This window comes from Hyla sarda, chromosome 2, assembly GCF_029499605.1.
Source record: "Hyla sarda isolate aHylSar1 chromosome 2, aHylSar1.hap1, whole genome shotgun sequence".
In the NCBI taxonomy this organism is placed as follows: Eukaryota; Metazoa; Chordata; class Amphibia; order Anura; family Hylidae; genus Hyla; species Hyla sarda.
The window spans coordinates 202458889-202479798 of NC_079190.1; the positions used below are offsets into that span (position 1 = coordinate 202458889).

A 20910-nucleotide genomic window follows, 5' to 3' on the forward strand; every position below is an offset into this window, starting at 1 on the left:
TTTAAAATTGGCATCTTCTGACCCCTCTAACTTTTTTATTTTTCCATATATGGGGCTATATGAGGGCTTATGTTTTGTGCTGTGGTATGTACAGTTTTTCTTTTGATGGGACTTTTTGATCACTTTTTATTAATATTTTTATGGTATATGAAGTGACCAAAAATGCACAATTTTGGTATTTTGTTTACATGTACGCCATCGACCGTGCAATTAAGCGTACCTTATATTTTAATAGTTTGGACATTTATGCACGCAGCCATACCACATATGATTATTTTTAATCTTTAATACATTATATTATTTGAAAAATGGGAAAAGGGGGGGATTTAAACTTTTAATAGTGAAGGGGTTAATGAACTTTTATTATCTTTTTGTTTTACACATTTTTTTGCCCCCCCATAGGGGAATATAACATGCAATCTTCCGATTGCATATACTGATAAATGCTAAGCCATAGTGGGTGTTATCGGCACTCTGCTGCTCCTGCCTGCTGAGCAGGCACGGAGCAGTAGATCGCTGATCGGACGACAAAGAGGCAGATGAGGACCCTCTCATCGTCTGGGAAACTGATCGGAACATTGTGATTTTGTTGCGATAGTCCAGATCAGCTCCGCTGAGCAGCCAGGACAGTTTTGGTTTTGTTTTAGATGCTGCAATCAACTTTGATTGGCGGAAATCGGCCCGATCGGTGGTGTCCAGCATTAGCCGTGGGTCCTGGCTGCTGGAAGCAAATGGGACCCACGTGGTTTAACCCATTCTCTGCTGGTGAGAATGGTTTAAACCCTGTGAACAGGATCAGGGCATACAGGTACGCCCTGTGTCCTTAAGGACTCGGGATTCAGGGCCTACCTGTACACCCTGCATCTTTAACAGGTTAAGTACTAAATAAATAAATAATATAATTTTGTGCTCGCTTTAGATAATGCCCTTATAGTGTACCTTATCGTACTGGGCACTGGATGACTTTTGGTGTAAAAATTCTCAAAAAGCTGCAAAATTTTGCAACATTCAACATTGTTTTTTGTCTTCTAGAAGAATTTCATACTATTTACAGTTCATGGAGTGTGAGCAAAAATTTTTACACTGTTATAAGAAATATAACAATATATTTACCCATTAAACCACTAAACTGACATGGCTGACATGGAAGACACATTTAGAAATATAATAGAAAAAAGTTACTTTGTTTGCTGTAAACTTTCCCAACAGGTAATTGACACTTGTCAGAACTTAGTATCTAATAAATGCTACTAATAAATGGCATAATGTTTAATAGAATGCAGTAGCGCAGAGCTGTCATGCAGCATGTGAATTTCTACAAGGGAATCAATTATTTCAAGTATTTGTACAAAGAATTGAATATAAGTTATTTTTATAATAGAAGGAAAAACCCATCCGTACTTGCTGAGAGAAATGCCGCTGATCAAAATGCCTGAATTGTTCTTCTGGAGGGATTATTTGGCGAGACATTGTTTCCAATTCCCGAAGTGATTCAATGGAGACTTTTTGTGGTAGAACTTGGAAGAGTGATGTTACATACATTAAAATGGACTTCTTGTCAGGATGAGCTGTTGCAATATCTGGAAATGAAAAGGAAACATAGGTGTGTGTCATTCAGTGTAAATTATGCACATTTAATGCACCTAAAATCAGCTTCCGACCATGCAGCCAGACTAATGAGCAGAAGCTCGGCCTTTCCAGCACCCTCCAGGGACTAATTAGAGCTCTATAATCATCTGTAAACTTTTCTGTAGATGTAGCATACCAATGAGTAAAACCTCACTGTAAAAATGGTAATGATTTCTCATTTAAGCATATTTCAAACCATTATACTCTTTATTGTACTATGGAAAGTCATAACTCAAGATTTATGAGGCCTCTGCATTCACAGTGAACAAAGCTGTACATCAAGTTTTATGTGGTATTTGGCTATGCATATTTGATTATGTGTATTACCAAAATATTTCTAGACTGCATGCCTTCTTAAAAAACCATTAAGAGTAAATAGACTTGATGTATTTCTGTCAAAAGCAATACTTTGTGTAAGACATACTAATGTGAAGGTGTTTTAGTGTCTGAAGCAATTTCATACACACTGGGTCATTATATTGGCATTTTTAAACTGAATATAAATGGCGGGATGCCTTGCCAACACCCGCTGTCAGGTCATTAAAACCTAATCTTTTCCTTTTTTCTTGAGAAAATCAAATGATACCTTAACTACCTTAGGCTATATGCATGCAGGAAATCTGTAATATACCAACAGATTTATATGGGTCTACACTTTCTGACTTGTGGATTTCCTTTTTTTCACAGAAGTACACTGAGGCATATTTTAGAAGATCAATAAGAAAAAGTAGTGCTGATCATTTTTAAAAGACACTTAACGGTGTCACATTGTGCCTCTACAGGCCGAAAATTTAAACCTATATGGATTTTTCTATTATAAGTTTGGTGATTAAACTGGGTTATTAATGGTCATCTATGGGCAGCTTTATGTCATGTTCTTAGTATGGCTCTGGCACTCTAGCCAACCACAAAGCCTTTGTGCACAAGTGGAGAAAACCCTTCACCGTTTCTTGAAGTGGCCATTCTACCAAACTTGGTAGAGCCCATTGACAAAACATACAGGAAAAGAACACAGGCAAGCATCTTAAGAACTGCATGTTTCACATACTTCACTTGAGTTTAATTTACACAATTCCACAATATGAAAGACACTAGCTAAAAATGACATCCATGGGAGGTTTGCAAAACTCAAGCCACTGCATATAAAAAAAAATTATATAAAAGCTTGTCCTGCCTTTGCCAAAAACATTTAAGTGAACAAAAAGACTTTAGGGAGAATATCATGTGATAGCCTAAGGACTCAAATATCAAAAGACGGCAAAGGCCCCTTTAAAACTGGCATAAATCTAACACAGTATTCCACAGTAAGAATATCATCCCAGCATTGAACATGATATTGACAGTATGATGGTTGAACTACTTTGCTTCTACAGGATCTGGATTTGTTATAATTGGTAGAACTAATTCTGCTCATTAACAGAAAGTCCTAGAGACTGTCCATCTGTCAGTCTGTGACCTAAAGCTCAAACACAGTTGGGTTATACATCAGGATAATACTCTAAAGCACACAAGGAAGTCCCTATTTAAATTTGTAAAGATCCAAAGCAATGCCTTTATTTTCAAAAGCAGAGTGAACAGTGACACCAAGTGAACGGTGAAAAAGGTAGAGAAAACACTGGATCCACCACCACGTAGAATGGCCTCTGAAAATGTCCTCAATTGATTTGAATGCGACAGGTCCTCTCTATGGACCATGAGTCCTGCAGTAAAGCATTACAATAAATGCTGTTTCAAACAGCTCAGGCAAGACGGTAGCCATCATCACAACGAGGCAAGATGGCACCATCAAAGGTGTCCAAAAAAAATTACAATAAGAAAACATAACCAGATTAGAAAAAATAACAGGTTTTAGTATCTGTCTCTAATCAATAAAATCTAGATTACACAATCCCTGTTACCAAGCCTGCACACTTGAAAAAAACTGTTATTGCAGCATGATTGAAATAACCTTGCGAGAGGGCTAAACATAGAAATATAGAATGTGTCGGCAGATAAGAAGCATTTGGTCCATCTTGTCTGCCCATCTTATCTGCAAAAATTCCATTGGAGTCTGAAAAAAAAAAAACACATAACTCAGGTTATCCCAAAAGTTTTATTAAAGTTGTAACTGCCAAGGGTGATCCCACAAGTTCTTAGGTTAAGAGAGGGATTACTTTTTCATATGGGTGATACAATCTTTTTTCTCAATAAATGGAAAGATCATTTAAAAGTTGATGTTTCTGTTACTCAAGTTTGTAATTACAACAAAGGAGAAGAAAAAAGGGGAGCACTCATGGTTTTGGAAGTCGCTGATGTGTTAATTTTATTATATATTCTTGGTGCAGTTTAAAAACTCCATGTGGCCGGACACCAGGGTCTGCGGATGTAACAGGTGAACAGCCACTTTTGCACCAAACAAACAGCGCTTCTTCAGACCAACTCGTTCCATTACCTAGGGATAGGTAAAGACACCTAAACCACCCCCGTCACATAAAAGGGGCATTACAGATACGTAAACATGCAAATTACTCAAAAACAAAAAGGAAACTGTTTCTATAGTCCTACAGCAGTACATCATATAAAAGCACTCATATCCAGTCTATCATTAAAGGGTATTCCAGGCCAAAACTTTTTTTATATATAGCAACTGGCTCCGGAAAGTTAAACAGATTTGTAAATTACTTCTATAAAAAAATCTTAATCCTTCCAATAGTTATTAGCTTCTGAAGTTGAGTCGTTGTTTTCTGTCTAACTGCTCTCTGATGACTCACGTCCCGGGAGCTGTGCAGTTCCTATGGGGTATTATCCCATCATACACAGCTCACGGAACGTGACATCATCATTGAGCAGTTAGACAGAAAACTTCAGAAGCTAATAACTATTGGAAGGATTAAGATTTTTTAATAGAAGTAATTTACAAAATCTGTTTAACTTTCCGGAGCCAGTTGATATATATAAAAAAGGTTTTGCCTGGAACACCCCTTTAAGACAGAGATTTCCTAATGCATTGGTTTTTAAAATCCATTTACCTTCCCTTAGTAGTAAAAGGTTCCATATGTCTTTACCTGCAGCTGCAACCATTCGTTGAATCCCCAAAAATTGTAATTCTGGAATCATTATTATATTCTTCTTTTAAATGTTGCATAAGCCTAGGAGAGCCTTTACCAGTTTTAAGGGAATTCATACGCTCCCTAAACCTCATATTCATGTATTTACCTATCCCCAGGTAACGGAAGAGGTTGGTCTGAAGAAGCGCTGTTTGTTTGGTGCGAAAGTGGCTGTTCACCTGTTACATCCTCGGACCCTGGCATCCTGCGATATGGAGTTTTTAAACTGCACCAAGAATAAAGAATAACATTTACCACATGAGTGACTTCCAAAACCTTGAATGCTCACCCTTTTTCTTCTCCTTTGCTGCAATTGCTGTGGACTGCTTTCAAAAGGGTAGAGCACAGGAGGGAGCCAGAGAGTGGTCCTGCATTAATGTTATGCTGCTGTTGCTAATGCTCACAGACAGGAGGTCTTCCAGTAAACATGGCAGTGCCGATCTCCGTCTCTCTTACCAAGATTTCAAGTTATAATTATCTTCTTTTAAAATTAGTTGGATGCTCTAAAACATGTAAATGTGACAAATTAGAAAAAAAATATGCCTTACTGAAAATAATTAGCCTGGTGCCATCTACATTTCTTCAGTCTACACTGAGGTTTCTGCAAAGGAGATTTGATAACTCTATGAGCACTATAAAGTGTTAAAGGGGTAGTCCTGTTTTTTATTTTTATTTTATTTGACTGTGTTACAGGAGCTGTAAAATGAGTGTTGTTTATAATATAGTGTCTGTACCTGTGTTTGATGGCTAATCTCGCAATTCTTATGTGATCTTGGCCCCAATATTCACTTTTAACAGCATACAAAATGAGTGTTATTAAAATTAGTTGGATGATCTAATACATGTAAAATGTGACAAATTAGAAAAAATATGCCTTACTTAAAATGAAGCATAAATTAGCCTGGCACCATCTACATTAATTTAGTCTACACTGAAGTGTCTGCATGATATAAAACCTCCTAACAAGGAGTTTTGAAAACTCTATGAACACTATAAAATGTTAAAGGAGTGTCTTTTTTATTTTATTTAATTTTTTTTCTAATATATTGTCGGTACCTTTGTTTGATGGCTGATCTCACAATTGTTATGTGATCTGTGCTCTGATGTTTATTTTTAGTAGCAGTTGTCCCAGGCTTTCCCTAGGTTTCACTCAGACATTACATTACTAGTCAGGTGTTGAAAGGGAACATGACAGTGCTTCCATGGGTGGAGCAACTGCTGGGCGGGAGGGAGATCATTCTCCACAGCATTGCAGGGAATTGTAGTTTCAAGTACAGCACACAGGACATAGCTGTGCTGCAATGGGTGGATGTGATGTGTGGGAGGGAGGGAGAAAAGTGACCTTACACTTGCAAACTAAGGATCCTGGGCCCTGAGGGAGGGAACTCAAACTGAAAATAGCTTTTTCACAAAAAGAAAGCAGCAGAGTTATGGTGGATTCACAATACAGCCATTTAGCCCCAAGACAAGCACAGATACTTGATAAGTTTCGAATAAAATCACCTTATTGGTTTTTGCTTATGTGAGCCAAATTTATTAACCTCCTGTGATAGTGTGATAAATATGTCACACGTGAGCAAAGCAAAAGCAAACAATGCTAAATGTCCCCCATGGTCTCATATATTTTTAAATGTTCTGGATTGAAAGACTGTGTTATAGTGCATAGCTGCATTCACAATTATGTTCACTTTAGAGCTGAAATCTCCAAAAAGATATCTGTATTCAGTTGTTCAGTATTTATGACAAGTATTGTACAGTAGACTGATATTCATTATAAGATAAAGTATGGATGTAGAGGTGGTCAACATACTGTACAATAAAGTAGGATGCTTCCCTTTAAAATCAAAATATTAATATTAACATTTTTTATTTGCTTACGAACATAATTTAAATAATTTAATGCATCGAATTCCATGAATCAAAAAGAATAGTGAAATTTGTCAAAATTTCCACAAATATATTCAGCTTAACAAGCCATGTTCTGTACATGTTTTTAGTGAACTTTTACAAAAAGCTGTTCTGCTTCAGCCTCTAAAAGTCTGATAGAAACTCATCTTTAATCACGCATTACCTGACCACAGACTGCGCCTCTTTGGCTGCATTTACTCTGCATTTGTATTCATTCTATTTGGAAAGTGCATTAGCACTTATTCTCCATAGATTACTACCAACATAAAGACCTGAAAAGGATGCTTATCAAGGAGTCATCTTGTAATTTAAAAACCTACCTAAAAGGTACCACATGTGTTAACACATTGCTACTTTTCTATTTTACATTCATAATTTTAATTGTTCATTTTGAGAGCTTCTCTTGAAAGCAAAAGCTAAATTTCCAATTTACTGTTTTGCTGGTAATAGGCTATGCTGCATGGATCATAGACACTTTCGTAAATCAAATCAGCCAGCTCTTATAATACAATACACCAGCTGCTTATTTGTCCTCAGCATGTCTATTTTGTGATTATTACCAAGAGCCATTTCACAATACTTAATTGAAGCAACCTCCTCTGATAACCGGTGCCTGGCTTACTGGAGCTGCATTTGCAGCTGTGGGATATTTGGTCATTTTACTCAGTAGATATCAAACTTTTTTCTCATCTTCAATTTAGAAACAATTATTTTACTGGAATATTAGATTCTTGCATGAATTAAAATTGCAATGATTAAGGCCTTGGATGCCTAAATATAGAAATACATAGAAATAAAACAAATACGAGTGCATTGTGTATTTCGGCATTAATTCATTTTAAATCATAATTAAAGAGGATTTACCTCCTTTCCAATATATGATGCTAGAATGTGCCAACTTTTTTGATCACTGCTGTGAAACCCCCTAGAAAGAGGGAATGAAGAAGCTGCAGTGCTGGTCAAACACTAAGGCTTTCTCACATTTTTCTATGTATACTATTTTTCTCGAGATCAGTGTGCAAAAAAATAAATAAATATATATATATATATATATATATATATATATATATATATATGTATGTATATAAATAATTTTATAAAATTGTAAGTTTACATTGCTAGGTTATTTAAGAGGTTATCCAACATAAAATCACTTTGGAATACCATTTTCTTAGCACACATAAGCAAAAAATATGTATAGATGTGCGTTTTTTACCACTTTTTTTCCCCCAAATGTACTAACCCATTTTTCTTTTTTTCATTTTAGATCCGTCCATCCTCTGGGCTACTTCAGATTCGGTGGACTCTGATGATCAGCGGTTTTTAATTTAATTTAATATTAACAACATTTTTTAACGAGGGCTTGTGGGGGAGTGTTTTTTGGAATAAAAGTTTTTCAAATGTGTTTTTTTATTTATTTACTTTACAGGGTTAGTAGTGGAAGCCTTCTTATAGATGGAGTCCATCACTAAGCCGTGCTTAGCGTTAGCCCCCAAAACAGCTAGCGCTACCCCCCAATTATTACCCTGGTACCCACCGCCACAGGGGTGTTGGGAAGAGCCGGTACCAACAGGCCCAGAGTGTCAGAAATGGTGCTCCTAGGCCTAGGTGGTAACAGGCTGCGGTTATTTAGGCTTGAAAGGACCAGTAACAATGGTCCTCGCACACCCTGGTAACATCAGACAATTGCTGTTTGGTTGATTTCTCGACCGTATCACACCACATGACTACGACTCCCAGCATGCTCTTACAGTAAGGACATAATGGGAGTTGTAGTCATTCAGCAGGGCTGGGGAGAGATGTGGAAGCGGGTGACAAGCTTGTCACCTGCCCCCACTGCATGTATACAACTCCCAGCATGCCCTTAAAGTAAGGACATGCTGGTAGTTGTAGTCATACGGCATGGGCGGGTGACAAGCTTGTCATCCTGCCGCCCATCTAACACACTCCCCCCTGTGCCGCACAACTACAAATTCCAGCATGTCTTTACAGTAAGGAGTGTTGCTTGGGCGGGAGATGGGCGGGCATTCCTCCTGTACATCTCCTTCCTGCTCGTCCCACTGTGCACAAAGTCACACCTGTGACTTTTTGTGCGACTTTTTGAAAATGCTGTCATAGGCAAGTTTGTAAGCCAGGTCTGACCTTGCTTACATTTGAAGGGGGTTTGCGACTTTTATTTGCTTACGTGCAACTTTCGCAATGATAAATCCTTTACCACTGCAAAGTAAAAACTGAAAATTGCTTAGGTAGGGCAGATTGGTATTTTTTTGCTTACCTACAAAGTCGCCCAAAAAATTGCTTAGGCGCACATGCAACTTTTTGTGTGACTTTTTAAGCAAAAAAAGCTGCTTAAATCCTCCCTCCCTGTATTTACAAAGTTTTTCAGCTCAGTTAAATTTTAGTTAACAAAATGTAGGTAGAAATAAACATAGAGCATATGTAAACATTAAAGATAAGGAAACCGAACCCATGTTCAGCCAAACTTGCTAATATAACAACACATGGCAGAAATGAGAAGGAAGAAGGATTATATGACCTTGGGTAGCCTAAAATAGGCTGTCCAGCTGATTGTTGAACCACTTGGAAAAATATATTGCTTCTTTCGATATCTCTGTTTGCATGTTAACACTGGCTTATTTGTGGACCAATGTTTTGATTACAAAACATAAAAAAATCTGCTAGTGCAGTGTGTTTTTAAACAATCCCTTATTTATCACAAGGCACCCTGCATTCAGCTGTAGTTATACATGTTGCTATACCGTGGAAATTAACTTTGCCTTAAAAACTAAAAGTAATTAATGGGGTATTCCACCACTAGACATTTTATCCCCTATCCAAAGGATAGGGGATAAGATGTCTAATTGTGGGATCCCGCCGCTCGGGACCCCCGTGATCTCCCTGCTGCACCCGACATTCATTTAGAGCATTGGGTGAAGCGCCAAAGGCTCTTCACGGCCATGCCATGGTCGTGATATCATGGCCATGCCCCCTCAATGCAAGTCTCTGGAAGGGGGCATTGAGGGGCGTGGCCATGATGTCACAAGCGGGGAGTGACCGTGATGTCATGAGCCTCCAACCCCCATTGCCAGTCAAATTCGCTCCGTGCATCGGATGTTTGGGGTGTCGCAGCTGAGACCGCGGGGTCCCCAGTGGTGGGACACCAGTGATGTCTAGGGGCGGAGTACCCCTTTAAATACACAAGGGCTTTTAGGGCCCTTACACATTGTTATACTCATGTTTTTTGGGCTATTGGCGAAATACAATTCGAACCGGCAGAATTGAACTTAAGAAAAGTTTACTTTTCTTTAGTCATTCTCTTTTGGGAAAATTAAGACAGGGTATGCCTACTGAGCAGTAAGTTGCTTTCACAGAAACTAGGAAGAGGAGCAGACTTGAATCCCAGTTTCTCTACAGTAGATAACAATATATATCTGCTTACTCTGTAGTTCAAAGGAGGTAAGTGGCAATGCTATGCATCACCATTTAACTTCTTACACTTATTGGGTTGGGCTTTCTGCACCTCAACCAGAAAATGTAGGGCTTAATCCAAACTGGCTGTTGAATGTGAAATGAACTTAACAGCCAACTCAAGCAAAACCTTCTGAAGTTAATTTTGGGAGGTTCACTTATCCCTACTGATAGCTACTACAGATTTGTAGTGCAGAATCTACATTGCAAATCTGCAGAAAACTTCCTATATTTTACCCTATCCTAAAGGTCATCATCACTGTGGTCCATCATACAGATTATAGAAAGCAGAATAGGTAAGTAATGTAGCTGAAATAAGATGCTAATAAAATAATTAACCCTTTAGTCACATTTCTGACAAAAGCTTCAAAAGTGGCCTCAGCTATTAGATTTCATTAAATTTGATAGAATAGTGCAGCATGCAGCATTTTAACCTCTTCAGGACGCAGGGCATACGGATACGCCCTGCTTTCCGAGTCCTTAAGGATGCAGGGGGTATCCATACGTCCGTGGGAATTCCGGTCCCCACCGCTAGCCGGTTGGGGACCAGAGCCGGATGCCTGCTGAAATCGTTCAGCAGGCATACCGGCATATCGCCCAGGGGGGTCATTATGCCCCCCCCCCATGTCGGCGATGGCCGCAGATCGCTGGACAATTCAGTCCAGCGATCTGTGGCGATTCCGGGTCAATCGGGTCTCCAGTGACGGCCCCGAACAGCCATAGCCAGCAGGGGTGAGGTGGCACTGGTGCCACCTCCGGATCGCCCTGGTTCATCGGCCGGTTTAACGGCCGACCAATCAGGGCGCCTGCTGCGGGTGTCACTCCCTCAACCCGCTCCGCCCCTCTTCCGGAGGACGTGAGCGGGTGCGGGAAGAAGACCCCGGGTGCTGGGGACCCCGATCCCTGGCGTCCCTGTTGGGATCGGGGCCCCAGGAGCGACGGCCGCGGCGAGGGACTGACCTGCAGCGGAGCAGCAGCAGGAGGTGAGTGACATGCTGGGAGCTGTAGTTATGCAACAGCAGGAGGCAGACCACCACAACTCCCAGCATTCAATTATGGGCATGCTGGGACTTATAGTTTTGCAACAGCTGGAGGCACATTTTTTCTATGGAAAAGTGTACCTTCAGCTGTTGTATAACTTCAACTCCCATATTGCACAAACAGCTAAAGTGCATGCTGGGAGTTGTAGTGGTGCATCTGCTGGTTGCATAACTACAACTCCCAGCATGCACATTGGCTGTCGGTGACTGCTGAGAGTTGTAGTTTTGCAACAGCTGAAGGCACACTGGTTGTGAAACTCAGAGTTTTTTTTACCTAACTCAGTGTTTCACGACCGGTGTGCCTTCAGCTGTTGCAAACTACAACTCCCAGCATGCACCGTGTATGCTGGGAGTTGTAGTTTTGCAACAGTTGGAGGCACACTGGTTGTGAAACACTGAGTAAGGTCACAAACTCAGTGATACATAACCAGTGTGCCTACAGCTGTTGCAAAACTAAAACTCTCAGCATGTACAGTCTGTCAGCACATGCTGGGAGTTGTAGTTTTGCAACAGCTGGATGTCCCCCCCCCCCCCCCAATGTGAATGTACAGGGTACACTCACATGGGCGGAGGTTTACAGTAAATATCCGGCTGCAAGTTTGAGCTGCGGCAAATTTTCTGCCACAGCTCAAACTGCCAGCGAGAAACTACTGTGAACCCCCGCCCATGCGACTGTACCCTAAAAACACTACACTACACTAACACAAAATAAAATAAAAAGTAAAAAACACTACATATACACATACCCCTACACAGCCCCCCTCCCCTCCCCAATAAAAATGAAAAATGTCTGGTACGCCACTGATTCCAAAACGGAGCCACCAGCTGTTGCAAAACAACTACTCCCAGTATTGCCGGACAGCCGTTGACTGTCCAAGCATGCTGGGAGTTTTACAACAGCTGGAGGCACCCTGTTTGGGAATCACTGGCATAGAATACCACTATGTCTACCCCTATGCAATCCCTAATTTAGGCCTCAAATGGGCATGGCGCTCTCACTTTGGAGCCCTGTTGTATTTCAAGGCAACAGTTTAGGGTCACATATGGGGTATCGCCACCGTTTTTTTTTTTTTTACATATGCAAAAGTTGTGAAACACCTGTGGGGTATAAAGGTTCACTTAACCCCTTGTTACGTTCACCGAGGGGTCTAGTTTTCAAAATAGTATGCCATGTGTTTTTTTTTTTGCTGTCCTGGCACCATATGGGCTTCCTAAATGCGACATGCCCCCCGAGCAAAATTTGGTGTCAAAAAGCCAAATATGACTCCTTCTCTTCTGAGCATTGTAGTTCGCCCGTAGTGCACTTCAGGCCAACTTATGGGGTACCTCCATACTCAGAAGAGATGGGGTTACAAATTTAGGGGGGTATTTTCTGCTATTAACCCTTTCAAAAATGTGAAATTTGGGGGGAAACACATTTTTGTGACATTTTTTTATTTATTTTTTTACGTATGCAAAAGTCGTGAAACCCCTGTGGGGTATTAAGGCTCACTTTATTCCTTGTTACATTCCTCAAGGGGTCTAGTTTACAAAATGGTATGCCATGTGTTTTTTTTTGCTGTTCTGGAACCATAGGGGCTTCCTAAATGCAACATGCCCCCCAAAAACCATTTCAGAAAAACGTACTCTCCAAAATCCCCTTGTCACTCCTTCGCTTCTGAGCCCTCTACTGCGCCCGCCGAACACTTTACATAGACATATGAGGTATGTGCTTACTCGAGAGAAATTGGGCTACAAATATAAGTATAAATTTTCTACTTTTACCCCTTGTAAAAGTTCAAAAATTGGGTCTACAAGAACATGCGAGTGTAAAAAATGAAGATTGTGAATTTTCTCCTTCACTTTGCTGCTATTCCTGTAAAACACCTAAAGGGTTAAAACGCTGACTGAATGTCATTTTGAATACTTTGGGGGGTGTAGTTTTTATAACGGGGTAATTTGTGGGGTATTTCTAATATGATGACCCTTCAAATCCACTTCAAACCTGAACTGGTCCCTGAAAAAAAGCGAGTTTCAAAATTTTGTGAAAAATTGGAAAATTGCTGCTGAACTTTGAAGCCCTCTGATGTCTTCCAAAAGTAAAAACACGTCAATTTTATGATGCAAACATAAAGTAGACATATTGGAAATGTGAATAAAAAAAATTAATATTTGGAATATCCATTTTCCTTACAAGCAGAGAGCTTCAAAATTAGAAAAATGCAAAATTTTCACATTTTTCATCAAATTTTGGGATTTTTCACCAAGAAAGGATGCAAGTTACCACAAAATTTTACCACTATGTTAAAGTAGAATATGTTACGAAAAAACAATCTTGGAATCAGAATGATAACTAAAAGCATTCCAGAGTTATTAATGTTTAAAGTGACAGTGGTCAGAATTGCAAAAAACGTCTGAGTCCTTAAGGTGAAAAAGGGCTAAGTCCTTAAGGGGTTAATTGCCATCAAAACCACAGAATCCATGGCAAAACATGATCAGTAGCCTTATAAATCATTGGGGGAGTTGCTGGTGTCTAACATAGGACAAATCTAGTAGAGAATTGTGGTGGTTGTTGCTTGTTATAGAAGTCATAAATAGTAGTATGCACAAAGATTTAAAAAGACAATCTGATGATACATTTTATTAAAAATGTAAAGCCTAACTTTTGGTAGTCGCTTTCTACAAGCCTCAAAAGCAGACTAACATGTTCTATTTATCCTTCATGAGTTAAACCATTGATGAAAACAGTTTTACAGGAAAAGGGTCTAAAACTGTACATCTAGTTTCCTTCAGGCAAGGGCATTTCAGTTGAAAGAACTGAATGACATATTCAACATTTTAACGGTTGCTTTAACTACTCAGCTGCATATGGGAGACAATAGTTGACATGTTTTTTACTTATAAAAAAATACAAAGTTAAAAAATGTACTTTCAGTTCTTACCAATGAAACAAATTGGCTACCGTGGGAATATACGGTACTTTTAATGGTATTTAATTTAGCAAAATAAAATGCAATGTGTACATTGATTTTAAACATTTTTAGAAATTACTAAATTTTTTTCCTAAAAATTTCAATAGTATGTACCGATCCATCCATTTGCGCCTCAATTTCTCACAATTCACAAGGTTACTTCTCTATAGAGAATCCAATCCCTAACTACTTTTATATGACTCAAATTGACTCTATTGACCTAAATGGTTTCAAAAGAGTTGAAAGACCAGTGCAATAACAGAAAAAAAAGCTTGAGAAAAAAAAAAGGTGAGAATAAAACATAAATAAATAGAAAAAAAACACTGCTATCACTTATCAATGCATTAAAAAATGATAGGCTAAAGGGCTTTTTGCCCCAAAAAAAAAATTTTGTTTTTGGGCTTCATTTTTTTAAAGAGAGGAAAAATGCAAAATACTAATTAAAGCATATTGACATTTCTCAATCATCTGTTCTAACAGCTCCTGGTCCCAGGGGTTCTCAGCTTCATCCTGCTTCAATGATGTGCCAACTTCTTGGAATTGCCCGTTCAGCTAATCACTGGCTGCAACAGTGGCCATTACCTGCAAGATTGGCATTACCGCAAAAGCAGGAAGAAGAAGTGTAAAACACCTAGAACCTGGATCTCCCCTTCTTGCTTAAGAAATTGGAGACCATCAAGAACTGTAATCCCTTTAAAGTACTAAATATTATTTTTTAAATATTGTAAATATAATCCCTAGCAAAAATATTTTTAATTATTGTATTTCAATTTATAACTATTTACCAAAGATTAGCTCAAATTCAGTCAATTGATTTGTGCACCAGCTAGTTAATAAGTCTCAATTTAAGTAATTTAAGGCATTAGCAATTAGATGTGCTGGGCCCCACTGGGCAAGGTGATCAGATGGATAAGAGTTAAGAGTCTCTTATTGTGTTCCATGTTTAGATGTATTACAATTTTGTGATTCCTTAGTGTCAAAAATTTGGAATGAGCAAATCGAATCTGACGAATCCGAATTTGATCCAAATTTTTGGAGAAGTTTGATTTGTAACGAATGCAAATATTGGTGCGATTAGATCATGCAAATCCCTTCATTAAACTCTATTTAGTGCAGTCCAGGCTCAAGGGCATCTAAAATGGCAGATTAATATGTGAGGACATGGGGCAAGGACTTCTGGGAAGGTAGGAACAAGGGTAGGCGGGATGACCCTGAATCACATGCAGCATGCATCCTATCAGCAGCCAGTCACCTCTGTGATGTCACAGCCCTATATAATTGGCAGCCATATTGCGGCCAGTCATTTCAGCCTTTCATTGCAGAGAGAAAGATAGGGACAGAGAGAGATGTGTGTTGGCCAGAATAGCTTTTTTTTCCAGCAGCGACTCACCTCCTAGTCACATCAGCGTTCTTTTGCACAGAGGGACAGAGAGCATTGTGTGTTGCACAGAAAAGCATTCTTACTGCAGCGATTCATCTCCCAGTCACTATTGCGTTCTATTACGGAGAGGGACAGAAAGCAATGTGTTGCACAGAACAACAGTGATTCAGCTCAAGCACAAATCCTGCCTAAAAGCAGTAATAGGGAAGGGAGTGAGATTGAAAGAAAAAATGCAATTTTGGGTGTAGTACACAGCGACTATGTGCTGCAGCACTGGTGTGTACTGCTGGTGTTGTACACAAATACTTTTTTAAGTGTAATGTAGCGCATTGTCCTTCCATCATAAGTGCATACCACATACATACATCTAAGTGGTGTACAATTTTGTTCCTGTTAAAGTCTCAAGGGCCTAGATATTGTGAAAGGCCAGGCAAAAGTACTCACTGGCTGGTGTTGTATACAAATACTTTTTTAAGCATGCTGTAGTGCATTGTCCTCCCCTCATAAGTGCATACCACATATGTACATCTAAGTGGTGTACTATTTTGTTCCTGTTAAAGTCTCAAGGGCCTAGATACTGTGAAAGGCCAGGCAAAAGTACTCACCAGCTGGTGTTGCACACAAATACTTTTTTAAGTGTACTGGAGCACATCGTCCTCCCCTCATAAGTGCTGCATACCACATATGTACATCTAAGTGGTCTACTATTTTGTTCCTGTTAAAGTCTGAAGGGCCTAGATACCGCGAAATGCCAGGCAAAAGTACACACTGGCTGGTGTTATACACAAATACTTTTTAAAGCTTACTGTAGCGCAATGTCCTCCCCTCATAAGTGCATACCACATACCTACGTCTAAGTGGTTCCTGTTAAAGTCTCAAGGGCCTAGATACTGTGAAAGGCCAGGCAAAAGTTCTCACCGTCTGGTGTTGTACACAAATACTTTTTTTTAAGTGTACTGTAGGGCATTGTCTGCCCCTCATAAGTGCATACCACATATGTTCATCTAAGTGGTGTACTATTTTGTTCTTGTTAAAGTCTCAAGGGCCTAGATACTGTGAAAGGCCAGCCAAAGGTACACATCCGCTGGTGTTGCAGACAAATACTTTTTTAAGCGTAGTGGAGTTTATTGTACTCCCCTCATATGCGCACTAAGTATGTCAGGCAGAGAAGGGCCAGGACGTGCACAGAGGAGTGGCAGAGGCCTAAATTCACCAGGCAGTGATCGCAGCAGACTAGGGGCTAGTGACAGCAGGAGTTGTAGCGAGAGGCCTGAGCTCCCTGTATCAGCTAGCAATCGTGCCTGTACCAGCAACCTATCTGCCCTCATCGATTGGTTAACACAGTCATCCACTTCATCGCAAGTGACATCTGACACCCCTAGTCAACAGTTGGTGGGTTTCTCAGACACAAACCTCAGTTGGCATGGCCCGCGAGCAGTCCCTGTCCTCCCATTGCCTCTTTCCTATGCTGTGTCCTCCCCCACAGAAGTATCTTATGTTGTTGGTTCAGCTTCACTATTAAGTGAGAACGATCTAGAGGACAGTTAGCAGCTACTGCCCCGCCAAGCAGTGGAGGAGACACCCGCAGATTCCTCCGCTAGGCAGGCAAGTAGTGATGAGGAGAGTAGCATGGGAGGTGGTGTTGCGAGCATTCAGGCTCCTGAAGCAGACAGTGTTGAGGAACCTGAGCAGGACATCAGTGACGTGCAGACATAACTCGATGGGGATGAAGCTGATGGCACTTGGGAGCCGGGTGCAGAAGGGGCTTCATCATTATCAGGAAAATAGGGTTGCAGGTTGCCCGTGAGGCAGCAGCTGAGGCAGCAAGGTGGTAGCATGGTTGGCAGTCAGCATGGTAGCAGAAGTGGATAGTCTGGAGCCAACCCTTCTCGGGGTAAACCACCTGCTTCGCACCAGCCTACCTTCCCTGGAGGTAGTGGAACAGGGGTTCCTGGAGTCGGCGGCAGTAGCAGTCAATCAGTGTGGACTGTGGATGGGAAAATCAGCTACTCTACGGTGTGGCAGTTTTTCAGCAAGCATCCGGAGGAGGTTAACATGGCCACATGCAAGATGTGTCGGCAGATGGTGAAGAGTGGCCAGGGTCCCCATGTTAGCACCACGGCCCTTTGTCAACATATACAGCGTCCCCATAAAGCGGCCTTTCTGTTGGTCCAGCCTGCTGCATCAACCAGTGTCACGCCGCTCCCTGTTTCAGCCAGCCAAGGCTCCACCACCTCAGCCGAAGGGAGCTGTGTGTCATAACCTCAATCTGTCGCTCCAGATGCTCCTGCTCCTCCTAATTTGAGTCAGTCATTCTACCAGCAATCCATTGGCGTGTCCAATGAATGTCCAAGAGTAGAGATGAGCGAACTTACAGTAAATTTGATTCGTCACGAACTTCTCGGCACGGCAGTTGATGACTTATCCTGCATAAATTAGTTCAGCTTTCAGGTGCTCCCGTGGGCTGGAAAAGGTGGACACAGTCCTAGGAGACTCTTTCTAGGACTGTATCCACCTTTTCCAGCCCACCGGAGCACCTGAAAGCTGAACTCATTTATGCAGGATAAGTCATCAACTGCCGAGCCGAGAAGTTCCTGACGAATCAAATTTACTGTAAGTTTGCTCATCTCTATCCAAGAGACAACAGTATGCACCCACTCTGCACCTTTCAGAGAACTGATGGATTGTGCCGAGCAGAGGTGGAGAGTCCCAGGCCGTAATTTTTTTGTGAAGAAGTCAGTACCAGCCCTGCACAATTTTGTGGAACAGAAGGTGGGCCAATCCTTAAGCCTGTCGGTGTGTACCAAAGTGCATGGCAGCGCTGACGTCTGGAGCCGTAACTACGGTCAGGGACAGTACATGTCCTTTACGGCCCACTGGGTGAATGTGGTTCCTGCACAGAAAGGTCACGCCGCTTCTGCCTCCATGCTCTCAGGCCGTTGGTCCCATAACAGTGTGCGACTCTGCCTCCTCAGTCTCCACTGCACGGACAGGTCTCAGTGCCCCTCTAGCATACCGTGTGTGCAGGGCACGGTGGTGTCATGCCTTTCTTCACATGGTTTTCCTAGGCAAACAGAGTTACACAGGGGAGGAACTGCTAAAATGCATTAATAAAGAAATCGAATCATGGCTTACTCCATGAAAACTGGAAATGGGAACCATGGTGACCGACAACAGGAAGAACATCTTGTCTGTGCTGCGATAAGAAAGCCTGAGCCATGCACCCTGCATGACACACGAGTTCAATTTGGTTGTCAAGCAGTTCCTGAAGTGTTTCTCCCATCTGCAAGACATCCTAACAATGGGAAGGAAATTTTGCAAGCACTTCAGCCACTCGTACACCGCAAAGCATACTCTCCTTGAGCTGCAGCGTCAGAACGGCATCCCCCAACATACTCTGATTTGCGAAGTTTCCACACGTTGGAATTCCACCCAAAAGCCATCACCAATTTTTTGATGATCCAAGCGGATAGGGGGACTCCCCTGTGTAACTTCAATGTCAACCAGTGACAGCTCACATGTGAAACCTGCTCTGCTCAGGCCCTTTGAGGAAGCCACGTTATTAGTCAGTCACCAGGATTACGGGATGGACAATGTCGTTCCACTGCTTCATTTACTACAACACATGTTGGAAATTATGGCTGGTCAGGGCACTGGAGACGTGGTGCCTACATCTCAAGGCCACATTAGCCCTGTGGGGGCTGAACTGGAGGAGGAGGGGCACAGTGGAGCACAGTTTAGGTTTTGCAAGATGGGCGATTTTTCTAGTCATCTGAGAGGAAAGGAGGAGCAGGAGCAGCTAGAGAAGCTAGAGGGTCATGAGGAAGGTGAGACACGGGACCCAGACACACCATGACAGTATGCAGTGGAGATGGAGGCAGGGTGTCCCTCCCAGTCACTTGCACAAATGGCACAATGCATGGCCACTTGCTTGTGTAGCGACTGCCGAACTGTCACCATTTGGCAGTGGGATAACTTCTGGCTCTCCCCCTTATTGGACCCTTGGCCAATGCCTATCTGCGCCATCATCCATCCTCTCGCAGGTCTGACTCAGGGGGTCCTCTGCGCTTACCTTCTACGGCCATGGATGCTGGTGAGGGGTGGCAGGAGCAGAACCAGCTCCATCAGCTGCAGCCTAAATTCGCTGGTGTGTAGCTTTCTTCACCCGCATTGTGAAGCAACACATCAGCAACAGATAGACCTGGAGCAGGACCAGAAACAGCAGGTGATGGTATACCTTGACATGACCAAGCCAGAACACCTTAAAGATCCACTGGACTTCTGGGCAGCCAAACTTGATTTGTGGCTGCAACTTGCAGAGTTTGCCCTTGAAAAGCTGTACTGCCTGGCCAGTAGAGTGCCATCAGAGCGGGTGTTTAGCGCTGCGGGGGCCATAGTAACCCCAAGAAGAACTCGTCTATCCACGAAGAATGTGGAGAAACTGAGCTTTGTAAAGATGAATCAGGCATGGATCAGCCAGGATTTCCAGTCAACAATGCCTGATGCATCAGAGTAGATTGACCATGGTGCCACACCAAAACTTCACAAATATGGATAGCGCAAAACATGTTTAAGGTGCTGCTCCCCAGTTACAGACATTCCTCACCATCAGACCACAAATTAGTATTGAGAATATGCATTAGCTAAAGCATTTTTTTTAAATCAAACAAAAGGAAAGGTATGCAAAAAACACCATGTGCCACCTACACCACCAAGTATTGATGTGATGCAAAGACCTCTAAAAGGTGGAAGGGAACAATGTATGATCCATTGTAACCGACGGGGGTGAAAACTTCCTCTATAAGGCCCTACTCTTGCATTATTAATTCCCTTCTTGGCAAGTGTTACTCACTCTAAAAAGGGCTGCCCCACACAGAAATCTCTTCCTACAAACACTGTCATTTCCCAGGATTTTTAGATGGAAATAGAGAGAGTTTCTTGTGTGGGGCTTCCCTTTTTAGGGTGAGTAACACTTGTTAAGAAGGGAATTAATAGGGCGATAGTATGGCCTTACAGGGGAAGTTTTTACCCCCACCAGTTACAATGGACCATACGCTGTTCCCTTCCACATTTTAGAGGTCTTTGCATCACATGAATACTTGGTGGTGTAGGTGACACATGGTGTTTTTTGCACACCTTTCCTTTAGTTTGATTTAAAAAAAAAAATATGGTCCATATATTTTATCCTAAGTCTATTATTAAAAGTTAAGTTTTATGTAATGCATATCCTCAATGCTTACTTGTGCACACTAACACTTTTACAGTAGTTTTCTTCTGCCTACTTTCCTCAGCTACTATTTTGATCCTGCCATCCACCTGATGCCACACTTCTGATGCCAAGTTCTCCTTTTTTCACCGACCTTCGTCACCGGGTACTGGTATTTCCACCCACCGCACCAATCTGTCACCAGGTCACTTTCAGGATTCTTAATGCTGCTGCCACCTCC

General features: G+C 41.5%; 1 protein-coding gene across 2 annotated transcripts in view; it reads right to left on the minus strand.

Moving 5' to 3' along the window:
- DMD (dystrophin) overlaps window positions 1-20910 on the minus strand; it is a 2642350-nt gene that overhangs the window by 1998276 nt on the left and 623164 nt on the right. For both annotated transcript variants that reach the window (XM_056556147.1, XM_056556148.1), the window contains exon 8: window positions 1402-1580. In XM_056556147.1, the coding sequence (XP_056412122.1) occupies window positions 1402-1580 (179 nt within the window). The remainder of the gene's footprint in view (window positions 1-1401; window positions 1581-20910) is intronic.